The sequence below is a fragment of the Urtica dioica genome, chromosome 10, assembly GCF_054948205.1.
Source record: "Urtica dioica subsp. dioica isolate 48M chromosome 10, U.dioica_male_clone48M_v1_H2, whole genome shotgun sequence".
NCBI classification, from domain to species: Eukaryota; Viridiplantae; Streptophyta; class Magnoliopsida; order Rosales; family Urticaceae; genus Urtica; species Urtica dioica.
This window is the reverse complement of record NC_142765.1, coordinates 21,475,556-21,493,760: the sequence shown is the minus strand read 5'-3', so window position 1 is coordinate 21,493,760 and position 18,205 is coordinate 21,475,556. Positions and strand designations below refer to the sequence as shown.

Here is an 18,205-nt window from a genome sequence, read left to right as displayed (position 1 = left end):
GAAGCAACGCGAGAGAGAGAGAAGAAGAAGAAGAAGAAGAAGAAAAAAGAAGAAGATATTTTTATTTTTTTTAACTATTATTTATTATTTATTTTATTAATTTTAATTGTAATATGATTTGTTTTTTTAATTTATTATTAAAATACGATTTTGTCCTCATTTAAAAAGCACATGATAAGCACATGATCCATTTTTCATCTGTTTTGACGGTTTTTTTAACAGAAGGACTGAAAAGTGAAAAAATGACAATCATTTAGGATTGATAAAACAGTTTTTTTCGTTCTGGATGCAACTTTTAAAGTGGTCAAAGATGAGAGACAAAAAATGTCATTTATCCTATATTTGTCTTTACTGTCAAATTTGAGATTTTGGGTGATATTTAGCAAGGAACAAAATGCCGGAGAAATTCCCGGAAATTCGCCTGGAAATTCCATTTCCACGGGTCAGCGGCCGACGGAAGTAGAAAATGTCGTTTCCACGTTAGATGTCGTTGGAATTTCCACGAAACGACATTTCGTTTCCGTCGTTTTATGCCGCTCCATGTCGTTCAAAATTGTGTATAAAAGCATCCTCATTTCCAGGAATTTCGAAGAAACTCGAAGGAAAAGAAAAAAAAAAAAACGACACGGGGCTGGGAAGGAGGCAACTCGGCTGTCGGAGAAATTCCACGTCCATCGGCGAATTTCCATCATTTCCGTCACGGCGAAGGTATAATTCAACAATATGTCGACGAATTTCCAGGAATTTCCAGGAATTTCCAAGGAATTTCCAAAACCCTAGATTCTGAAACTTGAACCTTCAATTTCTTGAGTAATATGATTTTTTTTCATGTAATCCTCTTCATGAAAGTTGTTTGTAATGTGACGATCTATCATATATATTTTTTCCAGATTTTTTGGTTAAATTCCGGCGAACCTTGAAATTTTCCGGCGAAACACCATTTTTTCCGGCGAACCTTGAGTTTTTCCGGCGACTGAAAAAACCGAATTTGATGTTTTATTTCTGTTTTTAAGTAAGGTTTTGTGTTCACTTTTTATCTTGTATATGCTATAAATGAAATTATTTAAGACTTAAGTGTATGAATTTATTGATATATTGAAATTGTTACGTTTTGAATTGAAATGAAATTAGTTTGAATTTGAATAGAAATTTTTGACATGTTGAAATATATTTGTTGCATGTTTAAATTAGATTATGAATTGAAATTGTTACGTTTTGAATTGAAATTAAATTAGTTTGAACTTTGAATATGAATTTATTGATATATTGAAATTGTTACGTTTTGAATTGAAATGAAATTAGTTTGAATTTGAATAGAAATTTTTGACATGTTGAAATATATTTGTTGCATGTTTAAATTAGATTATGAATTGAAATTGTTACGTTTTGAATTGAAATTAAATTAGTTTGAACTTTGAATAGAATTTATTGATATCTTGAAATAAATTTGTTGACATGTTTAAATTAGATTATGAATTGAAATTGTTACGTTTTGAATTGAATTGAAATGAGTTTGAATATAAGTTGTTGATATGTTGAAATAAATTTGTTGACATGTTTAAAGAAATTTGTTGACATGGTGAAAGAAATTTGTTGACATATTGAAATGAAAGTAGTTTGATACTTTGATTAGAATTTTTTGACAAGTTGAAATTGGATTGAAATGTTGAATTCAATATGCAGGTATATCGAAGATGAGCGAGGAAGGAGTTCGTAAGCATTGCACCCCAGGTGCAACAAACCCGTTCCACTTCACGTGCAATTATTGTGGGCACGTTACCAGTGTATTCGCATTTATTCATGTCGGAGTTCACAAACAATGTACGTATGATGAATATGGAAAGTAATATATTACATGCTTAACAGACCCGGAGAGTACTTTGACTTTGAGACCGGATCGTATTACGGTGGAGGAACACAGAGAGCGCCCACGCATTACATGTCTTCTGGTAGTGAATACGGCGGTGACTTCCAGCAAGGATATGGAGCGTACATGTCATCTGGCAGTGAATACGGCGTCGATCACTTGATGTCTCAGTTCGACACAATGTCATTCACCACGTCAGACACACAGAGTGACGGTTCGTATACTTGTCCTTCCTACCATTATCCTAACCCGATAGGAGTGCCACAGCCACAGGTGAATTCGCAAGGACGTGGACGTCGTATGTACGGTGTACGCGGAGATCGGTTCGGTGCCGAGCACATCATAGCATGTGCACCGGGATGCCCACTGATAAGTACAACTGTGGGGTACGATCAAGCCGACTACGACAGACATGTTCAAAACTTCCAACAATCGTACCAAGGAAATTTCACTTGGTCTCAGTATTGCGAGCTTCAAGAAAACCAACCGAGTTTTATCCAACCGGGACGTCCATCGGGATTCTATTGATACATTTTTTTTTATATTGTAACTATATGGTTGTGAAACATATTTATTTCATGAACAAGTAGAACATTTATGCTAGATATGTATGATTTGAAGTGTTTTAAATTTGAACTACATTTAAAAATATATATATTTATGTGTTTGTTTCGCCACATTATTTCCGTTCGGTTTTCCGTCGGCACGTCGAATTTCCATGGAAATCGGCATTTTAAAACGGCATTTTACTTGCCCATTTCCACACTTTTTCCGTTCGAAATTTCATCGGCATGACGAATTTCCGTAAATCAGGAGGCTCGAAACGGCAACGAAATCGGCATTTTTTTCCTTGATATTTAGTATGGGGAAAAACATTGGTATTATTAATGTCAATTTCCCTTTTACTTGTGTTTGGCGGTTAAGGTGTGTTGTGTAATATATATTATAAATGTGTGTTTGTGGTATGAGACGGAGCCACTGAAGCGCGCAGCTAATTTGGGGCTAAAAATCCACTTCCATTTCCCGCTGCGTCGCTCTCTCTCTCTACGCCCAAGGGTCGATTTTCGCTGCTGTCACTCCACACATACATGTACTGAGATTTCGATTCTTCTTCTTCTTTTTCGTCTTTTTTTATTTATTTTAATCCCTTCGCGAATTCGTTTTACCGATTCCAAGGGTTTACCAAAAAAAAAAAAAAAAAAAATTAACATAAGAAAGCTTCGGTTTTGAGATTATTCAGCTCCTAAGAATACAATAACAACAACCAAATCCGAGATTAATGAATTTATGTGTACTGTATTCGTTCCTCGCAAGATTGATTTAAAATCTTCCTCTTTCCGGTATCAATTCATTTACTTGTTTGTTTGTTTGTAAATTGCAATTGTGTCTGTGTAGTGGTAGAGTAATAAATAGCTGAAGCATATTGAATCGATCAAATTAGACAAAGAGAAGCCTCTGAATAAATGGCGGCGAGCGTAGGAGTGGGAAGTTCTTGCCTAGACCCTCCTCAATTCGTCTCCTTCCGTGGCGGCCGATTATCCCCAAAACTGGCCCTAAACCCGTCGGCCCATAAATGCCTCGCCAGACCCAATAGACTCAGCCCAATCAACCTCCGTCTCAGCCGACCCCTGACCACCCGTCCCATCACGCCGCTCACGATCCCGACCCGCCCGAAGCGCCCGGAACTCCACGGCTGTTGCTGCCGAGCTTCCTCGCGGCAGCGGAGGAGGACAAGAAGAGACTTTTCCGCGGCCAGCCTCGGTCCCGACGAGCCTCACGCGGCGGCGGCGGCTCCGGCGATCGAGGCTCTGGAGGAAGGGGTTTCGGCGGAGGAGTTTCTCGGGGCGGGATTGCCGTCGCACCCGAAGGTGCACCGTGGGAGGCTCCGGAACGGGCTGCGGTACCTGATCGTGCCGAACAAGGTGCCGCCGAACAGGTTCGAGGCCCACATGGAGGTTCACGCGGGGTCCATCGACGAGGACGAGGACGAGCAAGGGATCGCCCACATGATCGAGCACGTGGCCTTCCTCGGCAGCAAGAAGAGGGAGAAGCTTCTCGGCACCGGGGCCCGCTCCAACGCCTACACCGACTTCCACCACACCGTCTTCCACATCCACGCCCCCACTTCCACCGCCGACTCCGACGGAGATCTCATGCCCTACGTCTTGGACGCCCTCAACGAGGTAAAGTTTGACCGACCCCGAGTTTGTGATACTCATACGGCTCGGGATTCAGGTCTCGTAATGGGATCCGTTAACCTACTAGTTGCATAATAAAACCCTAACTAGCCTAGATATTTTCACTTATTTTTTTTATTTTCAATTTCCGACAGATTGCTTTCCAGCCTAAATTCCTTACATCCAGAGTTGAGAAAGAACGACGCGCTATTCTTTCGGAGTTGCAAATGATGAATACGATAGACTATCGTATTGACTGCCAGGTATCCTCTTTGCCTCCCGGCCCGTTTGTTGTTTATTTTTTATTTTATTTTTATTTTAAGTGGAGTCATATTCATAATGTATGGTTCCCTGTTGTTGCATTCGAGTGCAGTTGTTGCAGCATCTACATTCGGAGAACAAGCTAAGCAAGAGATTCCCTATCGGATTGGAAGAGCAGATCAAGAAGTGGGATGCCGATAAAATTAAGAAATTCCACGAGCGCTGGTACTTCCCGGGAAATGCAACGTTGTACATCGTCGGAGATATTGACAACATCCAAAAGACCGTTTTCCAGATTGAGGTAATTTTTTGTTTTGTTTTTGTTTTTTGTTTTTTTGGGGTTTATATATTTTTTCGTCTGGGATGTAATCAGTATTTAATTGCGTGTGTCTTCAGGCGGTCTTTGGACAAACTGGGCTAGAACCCGAGCCAGTCTCTCCTCCGACAACCAGTGCTTTTGGGGCAATGGCTAATTTCCTTGTTCCCAAGCTTCCTGCCGGACTTACAGGAAGCATGTCCAATGACAGGTCATCGAGTTCCGTAGAAAAATCTAAGATCCTAAAAAAGGAAAGACACACCGTTCGACCTCCCGTGAAGCATAATTGGTCTTTGCCCGGGAACAGTGTGGATCAGAAGCCTCCGCAAATTTTTCAGCACGAGCTGGTTCAAAATTTTTCTCTCAATATGTTCTGCAAGGTACTGAAATAATTAGGTTTCTTAAACAGGTTTTACAAGTCTCGAGACTAAGGAATATCAACAATCATAACAGGGATTGAATAATTTGTCAAACTTTGTGCAGGTTCCAGTGAGCCAGGTTAGAACATTTGGAGACCTACGGAATGTCTTGATGAAGAGAATATTTCTCTCTGCTTTGCATTTCCGGATTAACACCAGATACAAGGTAACAAAATGACTGTTTATTTTCTGCTTTTTCTGTTTTATGAATTTGGACTTCTCCTATGTTCTCTTAGCTTTTGACAGATTGCTTATTTTACTTTTAAGAGTTTTTAAGGGATTTTCGAGGAACTATTTTCTGCCTTTGTCTTTAAGGTGTCTGATAAGTTATGAAATTGCAAACTGACGATTTGAAAATTGCAGAGTTCGAATCCGCCCTTTACTTCAATTGAATTGGACCATAGTGATTCGGGAAGAGAAGGATGCACTGTCACTACTCTTACTGTTACAGCCGAACCCAAGAATTGGCAAAGTGCTATAAAGGTTGCGGTTCAAGAGGTGTGTAGCTGTACTATACCTACCCAGTGTCTCTTTGCATTTATTGTATCTTCTCGAACCGTATTCGATCCAGGATAAGGAAAAATAAAAAGAAAAGAAAACGCAAAAGTTACTGATCATTCCATTGTGCCACATTCTTTTGTCGCTGTGCTATTGCTAACGTTGTCTAGGATAATACTCCAGGTTCGCCGGCTGAAAGAGTTTGGGGTTACAAAGGGGGAACTAACTCGTTATTTGGATGCGCTCTTGAAAGATAGTGAACACTTGGCAGCTATGATTGACAATGTGTCTTCTGTTGATAATTTGGACTTTATCATGGAGAGCGATGCTTTGGGTCATACGGTTATGGATCAGTTGCAAGGACACGAGTCTTTGGTTGCTGTTGCTGGAACAGTCACCCTTGAAGAGGTAGATAATTTTTATCATTTTGCTATTTTTTTTTTCTTCTTCTTCTTACTTTTTGCTGTTGTAGGTCCAGTAGAAATTGACTAGTTACAACACTACACAAATTTTTCTTCATTTGGATTTTCAGTCTTTTATTTTTCCTCTTCTCTTCTCATCGTAATGGGTTTCTCTGAGTTGCTTTGAGATGTCATTTGGCATGCCTTTGTGTGGAATGAGAAAATAATTCCCAGATATCTGAATCCATGTAATTTAAAATTTAAACCAAAATTCGTGTTGAACTTTTCTTTCAAGGAGGTAGAATGCCATTTCTTGATGTGGCTATATGTCCACTGCACTGGTTCCTCACTGTAATGTATGCACAGCTATAGCTGTTCTAGTATAGTAGATTTTTTCAATCACCCAAATCTTTCTGAATTTCGGGTTTGAGGGATGATGAGAAGAAACCAAGTTGGTTTCATCAGTATCAATCCTGTGGTTGCAGATCTGTACTCTGTGTTACGTGTTTCATTTATCCTCTTTCGACTTACGTCATTTTTTACGTGTGTACTGTGTTAATCAATCCTTTCCTGTTGCAGGTGAATTCCATAGGTGCAACGGTATTAGAATATATTTCAGATTACGGAAAGCCTTCTGCTCCTCTTCCCGCTGCAATTGTTGCTTGTGTTCCAAGAAAAGTGCATGTTGAGGGAAAAGGTGAAACTGAGTTTACCATTGCCCCGAGTGAGATCACAGATGCTATCAAAGAAGGACTATTGCAGCCTATTGAGGCTGAGCCTGAGGTAAACTATCTTTACTTTTGTAGTTTCTGTTATTAACTATTAACCCCCCATTGTTTGTTTATGCCGGTTGAGGCTTGATCTGAATTTTTCGTTTCGATTGGTTGTGCAGCTTGAGGTTCCCAAAGAGTTGATATCTTCGTCACAACTACATGAATTATGGATGAATCGTAAACCATCTTTTGTTCCCTTGGATCGAGACGCCAGTATGACGAAGTTCCATGACAAGGAAACAGGGATTACTCAATGCCGTCTTTCAAATGGAATTCCCGTGAACTATAAGGTACGATATTTATTAGGTGCTCAATCCAAAATTTTCGTGGAACCTAGTTTTGTAGGATTACAAGAGATCTCTGTATAACATTTTTCCTTCAATACATACTTTTTTCTTTTTTGCAATCGCAACGTAGCTTCTAGCGTTAAATGTAAGATTCTATGATATACATGCCTCCCATATATATCGTGATTGCTGGTAGTCTGTAATTACATGCACAGACCAGGTTGCAGATCTTATTACGATTGTGTTTCTCCATGTGCAGATCTCAACGACTGAATCTCGGGGAGGTGTGATGCGGCTTATAGTCGGTGGAGGCCGAGCTGTCGAAAGTTCAGATTCAAGAGGGGCTGTTGTTGTTGGTGTTCGAACTCTCAGTGAGGGGGGTCGAGTCGGAAACTTTTCGAGGGAGCAGGTATGTATGTTTTACTCTTGATTGCCTTTTTTTTTTTTTTTTTTTTTTTTTTTTTTTAATGACTTTATGTTGAAGTATATGAGGGATTTTTTTTTCTCCTGTTTGTTATATTGCTTACCTGGAGAAACCATGATACCAAAGTTATCTAAATGTATAATCGCAATTTGTATATCATGCATAAGTTTTCGATCTTTTTCAGGTTGAGCTCTTCTGCGTGAATCATCTGATAAATTGCTCTTTAGAGTCCACCGAGGAATTTATTGCCATGGAGTTCCGTTTTACATTGAGAGATAACGGGATGCGCGCAGCTTTCCAGTTGCTCCATATGGTGCTGGAGGTATTCCCAAACCCGATCCTTATCTACATTTATTTTGTTTCGGGCATCCCAAAAATATGCATTTTCACTCTCTTCATATTGAGTTTTACTGATATTTGTTTGTTTGTTTGCGTTTTTTTTTTCTTTTCAATAATGAATTTTGCTAATGCAGCATAGTGTATGGCTAGAGGATGCATTTGATAGAGCAAGACAGCTGTATTTGTCGTATTATCGGTCTATTCCGAAGAGTCTAGAGCGCTCCACTGCGCACAAGCTCATGCTAGCAATGTTGAACGGAGATGAAAGGTTTGTCGAGCCGACACCAAAATCGTTACAGGATTTGTCTTTGCAGTCTGTAAAGGAGGCAGTTATGGAGCAGTTTGTAGGAAATAATATGGAGGTGTGCGATTCTCATTCAAAATTGGGTTTTGAGTGTTGGACTATAATAAGCCTTGTACGTAAGTGAAACAGCAATAACTTTTCATATTTCCTTCTTGAAGGTAAGTATAGTCGGCGACTTCTCTGAGGAGGACATAGAGTCGTGTGTTCTTGATTACCTCGGCACGGTTAGAGCAACAGGAAATACCGAAAGGAAAATAAGTCACGAGCCAATAGTGTTTCGACCGTCTCCTTCCGATTTACGGTCGCAGCAGGTAATAACTTTTACGACATTATTTTACTCTGCCGTCCTTCTATTTACGGTTGACTTTTTTATATACTTTTTTATTTTTTATACTTCAGGTATCCCTGAAGGACACAGACGAGAGAGCATGTGCGTACATTGCGGGCCCGGCACCAAACCGCTGGGGTTTCACTGTCGATGGAAAAGATCTCTTCGAGTCGATTACTAGTATTTCAACCAATGAGGGTGAGTTGTTTGCTTGCGTAGCTAGTGAAACTTGCTATATCCATTTGCCTAATGTAGAGACATTAATTTACCGCGATGCATGTACGCAGAAGCGGAACCCAATTCTGAGGAATTACTTGTCGAGAAGGATTCACGGAAAAAACTTACGGGTCATCCACTTTTCTTTGGCGTCACAATGGGACTCCTTGCTGAGATAATAAACTCCAGGTAGTTCACGGAACGACACTTGTCAATAGGTCTCCTTGCGTCAAAATTTGTTCTATACCGTCATGGAAAATCTGTAAAAATTTAAAAATTCTAAGAAAAACTCTAGGATAGTCTTGTAGGGCTGGAAAGTCATAATCAGAACATCAGTTTCTAGTGTTTTCTTTTCTTGCTATGCCCTATTAAAAGTTTGTCTTTTTATTTTTTTTTTATTTTTTTTTTTAAATACAATTTATTTTCAAGTTATTAAATGCAAGGGAAATAGGCGTCTGAGAAGATTTCTCAAGGAAAGTGATAGAATATATGCTCACTGGCTGTTTTTATACAGGCTCTTTACAACCGTGAGGGATTCTCTTGGGCTGACCTATGATGTATCATTTGAGCTAAACCTATTTGATAGGCTGAGTCTTGGATGGTACGTCATCTCTGTAACCTCAACTCCGGCCAAGGTGAAGATTCCATATTCTCTCACGTACAATTTTTTTTATATTTATTTTTCCCCCTAGTATTTTATTATTTATATTAAAACTAAATTTACAGGTTCACAAAGCTGTCGATGCATGCAAAAAGGTTCTCAGAGGTATGCACAGCAACGGCATCACTCCAAGGGAACTGGACCGGGTTAGTTCCAATGAATTCTTTTTCCCGCCCCGCGTGTATCGAACGAAAATTACCATTGATGTTTCTCTTTCCTTATCGTATGTTATTTACACGATCCCCAGGCAAAGCGAACGCTTTTGATGAGGCACGAAGCTGAAATCAAGTCGAATGCCTATTGGCTTGGATTGTTGGCTCACCTCCAAGCTTCCTCCGTTCCGAGAAAGGTAAAAAATGCGGACCCGCCTTGTGTCTCAAGCCTGTAAACGATTCCCGAACAAACCCAAAATATTTCCTTTTATTTTTTTCCTCTGGTTCAGGACATATCGTGCATCAAAGATCTGACGATGCTGTATGAGGCTGCGTCTATAGAGGACATAAACATCGCGTACGCTCAACTGAGAGTCGACGAGGACTCTCTGTACTCATGCATCGGGATCGCCGGAGCTCAGGAAGATCAGGAAATCACAGTCGGTACGGTCATTTTTGAACTCTCGGTTCCCAAGTGCAAAAGCTCCTTTCTTTTGAAAATCAATATGACGTCGAATCGATAGTGACTTTCGATGTGTGATCATAACAATTCAGAACCGTCAGTCGAAGAGGACGAGGGTTCAGACGCAGGGTTTCCTGGGATGACTCCGGTCGGCCGCGGACTATCGACAATGACACGGCCCACAACATGACGAGATCTCCTCAAAAGCTTTGCCCAACAATTATATGTATATTGATTCGCCACACATACGATGAGATACGATCTCATCCAAAGGTGCAATTCTTTGCTGATTCATATGCCAAGTGAGAAAGTGCTTGCAGAAGATGTAAAATATCAGTAACCAAATTAGTAATTGATGATTTAGATTGATTCGGTGGTGGAATTAAACACAACCATAATTAATTCAGCTAGAGCTCCTCTAGCTGAGTTTTTTTTTTTTTTTTTTTGAGCTATAGCCTCTATTATTATTGTCTCAATTATTTTAAGGATATGTATTTGTTTGCCAGGTTTAAGGGCTTAGAACATTATAAGAGACAGACACAGCTTAGGTGGAGCTGGCCGTGATGGCTGTGGCTGCTCGGAGACTGCATTTCTTACAAAACCACAATTTTTATATTTATTTTAATATTTGTTTTTTTGCTGTCCTTTCACTCACCAACAAAATAAATTAAAAAAAAATGATGTAATGTTGCTGTGCAACGCTGGTGCTCTTGGTAATCGCTATTTTATTGGGTGTTGTATCATTGATTGTACCAGTGCTGAATAAAAAAGGATTGGGTGATTAATAAACGATTGCTTTAATTAATATTATGCCTGAAAATCCTTTACTAATTAATAATATGACTGAAATAGTTGACTGAAACAGTTGACAACTATCCTCGCATTTGACCGGGAGTAGGTCTCAAACGAATTTCCATTGCATCTTTTTTATTTATTTATTTATCAAACTTGCGTGGTATCTTCTACTTGCGACGTCTGTTAAAAAGCGAAATAGCTATTTTCAAAGTCCGAAGTTTTTTCTTCATTCAGTAGTCTGCAATAATATTAATCTGCTCCAATGTGAAACTAAAAATTACATGTATGATCTGTTGATTTTAAGATCTGCAAATGAGGTATTATTACTTCGCCTTAGTTGGTTAATGTTGGTGTTGTTATGCCGTCTTTTTCTTATGGTAAAAACGACGTCTCAATTGCAAAAACGACATTACAATATATAAGGACAATTTAGTCAAATGCTAAAAATACGCATGACTAAAAACAAACGACAAGCGAATTTTCAACAAGCGACAAGCGAATTTTCAACAAGCGGCATGTTTTCCCTATAAATAGCTCACTCACACAAATCAAAATTCAATTCACTCTGAACTTAGAATCCTCTGAACTCAAAATTCTCTCAACCCCAGAGACTCTCAACCCCAGAATTCTCTCAGTCAAATACTCTCCCAACTTCAAAATTATCCCGGATCATAGACAAAGACCGAGAGCCACCTCTCGGCGGGAGGAAGAAAAACAAAAATCCAAGAATCCACTCACATAGCAAACACACTCGCCCTGAACTACGTCATGACCTGATCCCGCAAAGCGGGTACGTAGGCAGCTCACGAAGAGCACTGTCACGCCCCCCAGGATCGACCTCCAGCCAGGTTCGACCTCCAGGCGAGCTCGACCCCCCAGGCGAGCTCAACCTCCAGGCAGGCTCGACCTCCAGCCAGGGTCGACCTCCAAGCCAGGATCGACCTCCAGGCGAGCTCGATCCCCCAGGCGAGCTCAACCTCCAGGCAGGATCGACCTCCGGGCGAGCTCGACCTCCACGCAGGCTTGACCTCCAGCCAGGTTCGACCTCCAAGCTAGGCTCGACCTCCAGGCGAGCTCGACCCCCAGGCGAGCTCAACCTCCGGGCAGGCTCGACCTCCAGCCAGGGTCTACCTCCAGGCCAGGCTCGACCTCCAGGCGAGCTCGACCTCCAGGCGAGCTCGGCCTCCAGCCAGGGTCGACCTCCAGGCCAGACTCGACCTCGAGGCGAGCTCGATCTCCAGGCGAGCTCGACCTCCAGCCAGGGTCGACCTCCAGGCCAGGGTCGACCTCCAGGCGAGCTCGACCCCCCAGGCGAGCTCGACCCCCAGGCAGGCTCGACCTCCAGCCAGAGTCGACCTCCAGGCCAGGCTCGACCTCCAGGCGAGCTCGACCTCCAGGCAGGCTCGACCTCCAGGCCAGGAATCAAAGACGAATAACGCATTCCCGACGAAGAAGAAGGCAAAGCATTATTTCCCTCTTTGCGATTCTAAGATCCTCTGAAGCTCTTGGACGCCTTGGGCTTTATCCCGAACTTCCTTGAGTCATTTGGACTCTCGAAAAGTAATTTGGGCCGATCCAATACTAGGCACGTGACTATTCCAGGCACACCACGTGTACTCAAATGTTAAATCCAAAAAACGGCTTAACAGGTGCTGCGACGAAATCTTAATTTTTTATTTTTTTTTTATTTTAAGAAGAGCACCTATCATTTCATTAGAATTAGGATTCTATTAGAATTATGGTAACGCATTAAATCTAATACTAAATGCACGTAATCGTTTGATAAAGTTTGGTTTGTGTATTCTTTCAACAAAAAGAAATGACATATAGCACATTGAAAAATACTAAATTAACCGCATTTCAATAATAATTGAAATTATGATAATTTTTTACCAGTATAGATTAAATCTAACAAGAAGTTCAAATTGTGATACCGCCTTTTTTGCGATTTACCCTTGCAATATGTTATACCATACGACACGGTATACTAGTAACATTAATCAAATACCGCATTATATCATAGGCAATACGCAAATTACCCATAAAATCGAAGGTGCAGCGCATCTGCAGTAAAATATATTTTAATCTTTGAAAACAAACAACAATTAAAATGTTGATTAATTTGCGTCCTGTGATATACTACAATATTTGACTAATATTACTGATATATCATGCTACGTGATGTACCGTTGCCGTATGAGTAAACCACAATAAAATATGATTTTTTTTTTTTTTTCATGAATGTCCCCTCTTCTGACATTTTTTTTTATTATTTTAAATATTTGTGCTTTTTTGTTTGTTTTTTATTTTATTTGTATTGATTAGTATTTGCGTGTGAACATAGCTTAAACTTTCGATATAAAAAAATCCATAAATATTATACGGTTTTGAAACGTGTTTTGACGTTAAGTTAAAAGATTGTTGACCAACAACAAGAATAAACTTCGGAGTTCGGAGAGGATAATTATGTAATGAATGATATGTAGAAAATGAAAACTGATTTCAAAAAGTATGCTGACAAAAAAAATATATTAAAAAATAGTAAAAGTCCTTATAAGATTCTTTGTCAAGTTGTCTTTGAAGACCATTAAAAAGGCTGGAGAATAATGATCATGGAAATTCATATGTGATTGTGAATATTATCAAAACATTTAAGTACACTAAATTTATTTCTTTGTGCCGCGTGAACTGTTTTCAAGCGTAGACGATGGACTAAAGGCACAACATCTCCGAGCTGGGTTTTGTGTGTGTGTGTAAAATTTCATTCTTACATATATCATATACAGAAACACAATAAGTTTATATTGGATCTTTAAGCATAAATTAAGAGTAATGACTTTTGAACATATATAAAGGGGTTCGACGAATCATCACATTCCATGCTTCTTCTTCAATGAGATTGATCTAATTTGATCTCGAAGGATATTCTTTTCATGACACCTAAGTTGTCTATAGTTATTTCCGGTTTAACTTTAGAACGAGTATAAATGATTTCATTCTTATATTTTGAACCATACATTTATTATTTACTTTCCATAAATGAAAGAAATAGTTGCTTTCCATAAAATAAAGAAATATGACAAAAGACATGTTAATTTATTAAATAGGCAAAGGAACATGAAATTAGGAGAAGGTTGGACTTGGGTTCAGTTTTATTTGAGAGTTGTTGGGATATGATACAATGAGAAATATCACGGGTATCTATATTAGAATTTATTGACAATGAGATGACCCTATGACCTTATAAACTTTGTTAATTCCTAATTTTTTAATTTTATTTTATTTATCAATGAGGGATTCCTAACACAATAATATATCGATATAGTTCTTAGAATCATAAAGATGTTTTGAGAGGCGATCTCGGCGACTCATATATCTTCTATGAATATCAAGGAGTCAATTGAGTCAAATAAACGGATCATAACATAAGAAATCTTTGGGATGAACTCAAGAGAACGTCGACCTTAAATGTATATTTGCGTGCGATTATATAAAAAATATTATCCGGTCAAGATTCTCGAATTTGATTTTTTTTTTCGGGAATATAATAAAATCGAGAAAAATCGAGATCATCAACCATATTTGCCTTAAAATACCTTTGAAGGTGGCAAGGTCGAGATTTAATTTTAAGACACAAACAAAAACCAGAACTATGGCACAAATATATAACAACAAACCTCATATTAATTTAGTAGGAGAATAACGTTACAAATGTTAACTTTCATCACATGCTTTATTGCTCGGAAAGAAAATGCCTAGAGAGGTATACAAATTTAACTTGGGAGTTGTAATAAACCGAAGGGTAAAATGGTCACGTATGAGATGCTTTAGCAAGTTACCTTATTAAAAGTTAAAACGTTTAAGATGTTTTGTTACAACTTACAAAAATGCGTGGCTATAGAAATGCCATCTGTAGCCTTCCATAAATATAACCAGGGCCCTCACTATATGTATCATGATTCATGTATCAATATTGTCTTGTCATTCAGAATTCTTTTAGTACAGACGTATGTTTCGTCATCAAATATTGAAATATGGTATATTAAATAAATGAAAAATTTGTTGTAAGAGTCCATTCTCTAGGTTTTTTTTATTTTTTTTTAATTTTAATCAAAATTTTATTTTGTTAAGAAAATGATTTATCAGATCGAAATATATTAAATAAAATATTTAATTTAATTTACTTCGAAAATAATCCACCGAATCAAAGTAAATTAAGTTAAATAAAACAGTTGATTTAATTTACTTTTGCCTGATGTGCGATTTTCTGAAACTTGAGATTATACCACAAATATGACATTCTCAATAATTTTATACCAAAATCCAATAAATCTATTTTAATCTAAAGTATGACTACCCATTTTATGTATTTACATTTTTAATCCTTTACTTCTCTCTCTCTCTCTCTATATCTATCTCTCGTGAGTTGCCGAATCCTCACGACGTTCACCTTCGTTCTCATGGAACCGGTTGAGATTTTTTTTTTTTTTTTTCATTTGAAGAATCTGGAAATTCGCTTGAAGATATACTGATATTTTGTCACTTTATTGACATGGATGTCAATAAAAATACAAAGATTCTGAGAATTTTTTGAAAATTTATTGACATCTTTGTCAATAAATTATATGAATGTCAATAAATTTTCAACGAACCCATAATCTTCAAACGAATTTTCAAAATCTTTGAAGAAATTTTCAGAATCTTTAAAAATTCAAACGAGTTTCCAGATTTTTCAAATGAAAAAAAAATCATCAAATGGTTTTATGAGAATGAAAGTGAACGTTGTGAGTATTCAGCAACTCAAAAACAAAAAAATCAGCCATACATGAGAGAGAGATAAGGTTAAAAAAGTAAATGCACAAAATGAGTAGTCATATTTTTGGATTAAAATATACTTATTGGATTTTGGTCTAAAATGATTAGAAATATCGTACTTCTGGAATAATCCCATGAAACTTTGGTTATTTTTTAAAGAAAAATTACACAGACTAGCCAACGTGACGTTGGAATTGCAAAATAGCCAATATTTCTAATAAACTAGTTGAATAACCAATTCTGATGACATGACAATTAAACAAAATATTTGTTTCTGATTTTTCCCTTTATTTAAATAATTATATCTATTTTTAAATTAAACAAATAAATAAAGGAAAGATTGACTTTTACATTAATAGTGTGTGTATATATACACATGAGACAGAGAATCATTACACGCCTATTCTAATGCAACATTAACCTCACTAGAAAGAATATATAAGATATAATTATAATAATCAACTTTTGAATACGATACAATTAATATATAATATTTCTTAATATCTCTCTTGATACAATTAAATATGATTACAGATTTCTCTGCTCTCTTAATAAAATAAACAAACACACGATTACATATCTCCAATACCAATGATAATTTAGCTACAAATCAAGCATGTGCGTTATCGACAGAGTGATGGTTTACCCATTGGCGCCGCTCGGCACAACCTCTAGAAGCCGACGGCGTCGGCGAAGACGAAGACAAAGGTCTCGTCTGAGAGATAATGAAGCAACACGATTTTTGGAAGAAGACGACTGTGAGCTTGTCAGAATCAAGATCTCGGAGATTCGATTGGGCTCCTGATTGCTGCCTTTGTGAAGTTTTTTGAAAATGGTCTTCATCTTCTTCTTCTTTACCCTTTTAATCGATTTTTCTCTCACTTTCCCACTGATATTCTCAGCCTATAATCTTGCTTTTTTTTCTTTCGTATTTTCCTTTTCCTAATTTTGTGTCTACTTCGGTTTATTTATGTTAATTTCAGTTTATTTGTATTAATTTTGGTTTATTTGTGTTAATTTCAGTTTATTTATTTATGTTGATTTGAAAATTAGTGTTGATTTGTGAAATTAGTGTTAGTTGTGTTAATTTGTGTTTATTTGAAATTAGTCTCTTTGGAATATGTTAATTTGTGTTGATTTGTATTGACTTGTTGTTAAATATGTTGACTTATGTTATTTCTATTGATTTGAAAATTAGTGTTGGTTTGTATTAATTTGTGAGTTAGTGTTGAAATATCGTTGAAATATGTTAATTTGTGTTAATATGTATTTATTCGTATTAATTTCGATTTTTATTTGTAGGAGAATTGGCGACTCTGTGTCTCCTGTCGGAGAATTGGCGGTTCGAGACGGATCGACAGTGAAGATCAACGGAAAATTGCGCAAGTTGACTTGACGTTGAAGATCGGCGGTGAAGATCTCGTAATATATTTAGAGAATATTTTAATCTATTAATGAAATAGTTATTTATTGTAATATTTTTCAAAAATTTATTTATTTTTGTTATCTAATTTATATCTGATAACCCTTCATTTGAAATGAAGGGTATTATTGTCTCTTCAGGTTGTTTTATGTGGTTTATTGACTATTGTACAAAATAAACTTAACGTTAACTATTTTGACAATTTTATGTTTCAAATTGGCTATTATACTAAAGCTCCATTTTTTTAAAAGTAGGGTGGACTGACCTAATTTTCTTTAAATAAATTATAAAAGACTACTTATTACAAATAAGTCGTCTTTAAGAGTTATTTTGGGTCTTACTTCAATAAGACTATAATTATTTCATTTCCATTTTGATATTGTTTACTTACTATAATGGAAAGTGGCAACAGACATCTTAAATGGATAAAGGAAAAAAAAACAGAAGAAAACCAAGAAAAGGTCGGACATTTGTTTGATTTTAAAATGATAATTCTTTAAATACCTCCCATTTTCAAACTATCTATAAAAATCTGATTTATTTTATATTATACTTTCAGAAGATTTTTCCTTTATTACAAAAAACTACTAAAAGTGTGTAAACAGTAAAATAAATAAGTCAAATAAAACTCTAAACAGTTAGAAAAATATTGAAAAAGTTATAATAAAAAAGAAATAAATTATTCGAGGGATTAAGTTTGAAAAGAACGTATTAAAAGTAATTTATACTTAAAGAATTAATGATGTATTTTTTAATCATTAAGCTGAACAAATAAGAAAACTCATTATTTATTAATTTTAATTTCATAGTTGAAAATTTTCGATTACCTATGAACAATTTTTTTTAAACTTGCGCGATTAATGCATACATAATAAACTGTAAAAAGGACATACAGATAATAAAGACAAAAGGGGAAAAAAGCGTGGACTTGGACAATAACGATGACACCAAGACAGAAAAGGACCGGAGAGAATAGAGCTTGAAGAGTAATGACGTTTAGCCGTGACGAACAAGTGTAAGTTGTTGAGAGTTGAGATGAGAATATATGTAGATTATTTTATTAAAAACCATTCCTCATGCGAAGTTCCAAGCAATTACCCATATGCCCAATTAGTAATCTCATTTCTACTTTTCAGATATATATACCCAAAAAAAAGACAGCGTTTTTCTCCTTTTATAAACAAGTAATGAAATGATCGATGAAGCCAAAACCAGTTCGCTATGTATGTCTTACTCTTATGTACCAACTGACTTTTCAAAGTCTTTCTTTCTATTTTATCTTTTGT

At 37.0% G+C, this 18,205-nt stretch overlaps 1 protein-coding gene across 1 annotated transcript; it reads left to right on the top strand.

Annotated features, from left to right (window-relative positions):
- The first annotated feature begins 2,797 nt into the window (after window positions 1-2,797).
- On the top strand, window positions 2,798-10,691 carry LOC149383983 (Insulinase (Peptidase family M16) family protein). Its single transcript, XM_089628436.1, has 22 exons — window positions 2,798-2,957; window positions 3,263-4,050; window positions 4,200-4,307; window positions 4,418-4,606; window positions 4,702-5,001; window positions 5,105-5,206; window positions 5,404-5,538; window positions 5,722-5,946; window positions 6,519-6,722; window positions 6,832-7,002; window positions 7,259-7,408; window positions 7,608-7,745; window positions 7,897-8,124; window positions 8,225-8,377; window positions 8,466-8,592; window positions 8,682-8,799; window positions 9,125-9,245; window positions 9,337-9,417; window positions 9,519-9,620; window positions 9,714-9,867; window positions 9,979-10,159; window positions 10,393-10,691. Exons 2-21 carry the CDS (start codon window positions 3,331-3,333, stop codon window positions 10,074-10,076), a joined length of 3,624 nt encoding a protein of 1,207 aa, XP_089484562.1. The 5' UTR covers window positions 2,798-2,957; window positions 3,263-3,330; the 3' UTR covers window positions 10,077-10,159; window positions 10,393-10,691.
- Window positions 10,692-18,205: the final 7,514 nt, after the last annotated feature.

Bases quoted from the DNA above. Each gene is read 5' to 3' on its own strand.
- LOC149383983 (XM_089628436.1), top strand. From the start codon at position 3,331: ATGGCGGCGAGCGTAGGAGTGGGAAGTTCTTGCCTAGACCCTCCTCAA. The intron at 7,003-7,258 runs GTACGATATTTA...CTCCATGTGCAG, and splicing joins GAATTCCCGTGAACTATAAG to ATCTCAACGACTGAATCTCG. The intron at 9,868-9,978 runs GTACGGTCATTT...ATAACAATTCAG, and splicing joins AGATCAGGAAATCACAGTCG to AACCGTCAGTCGAAGAGGAC.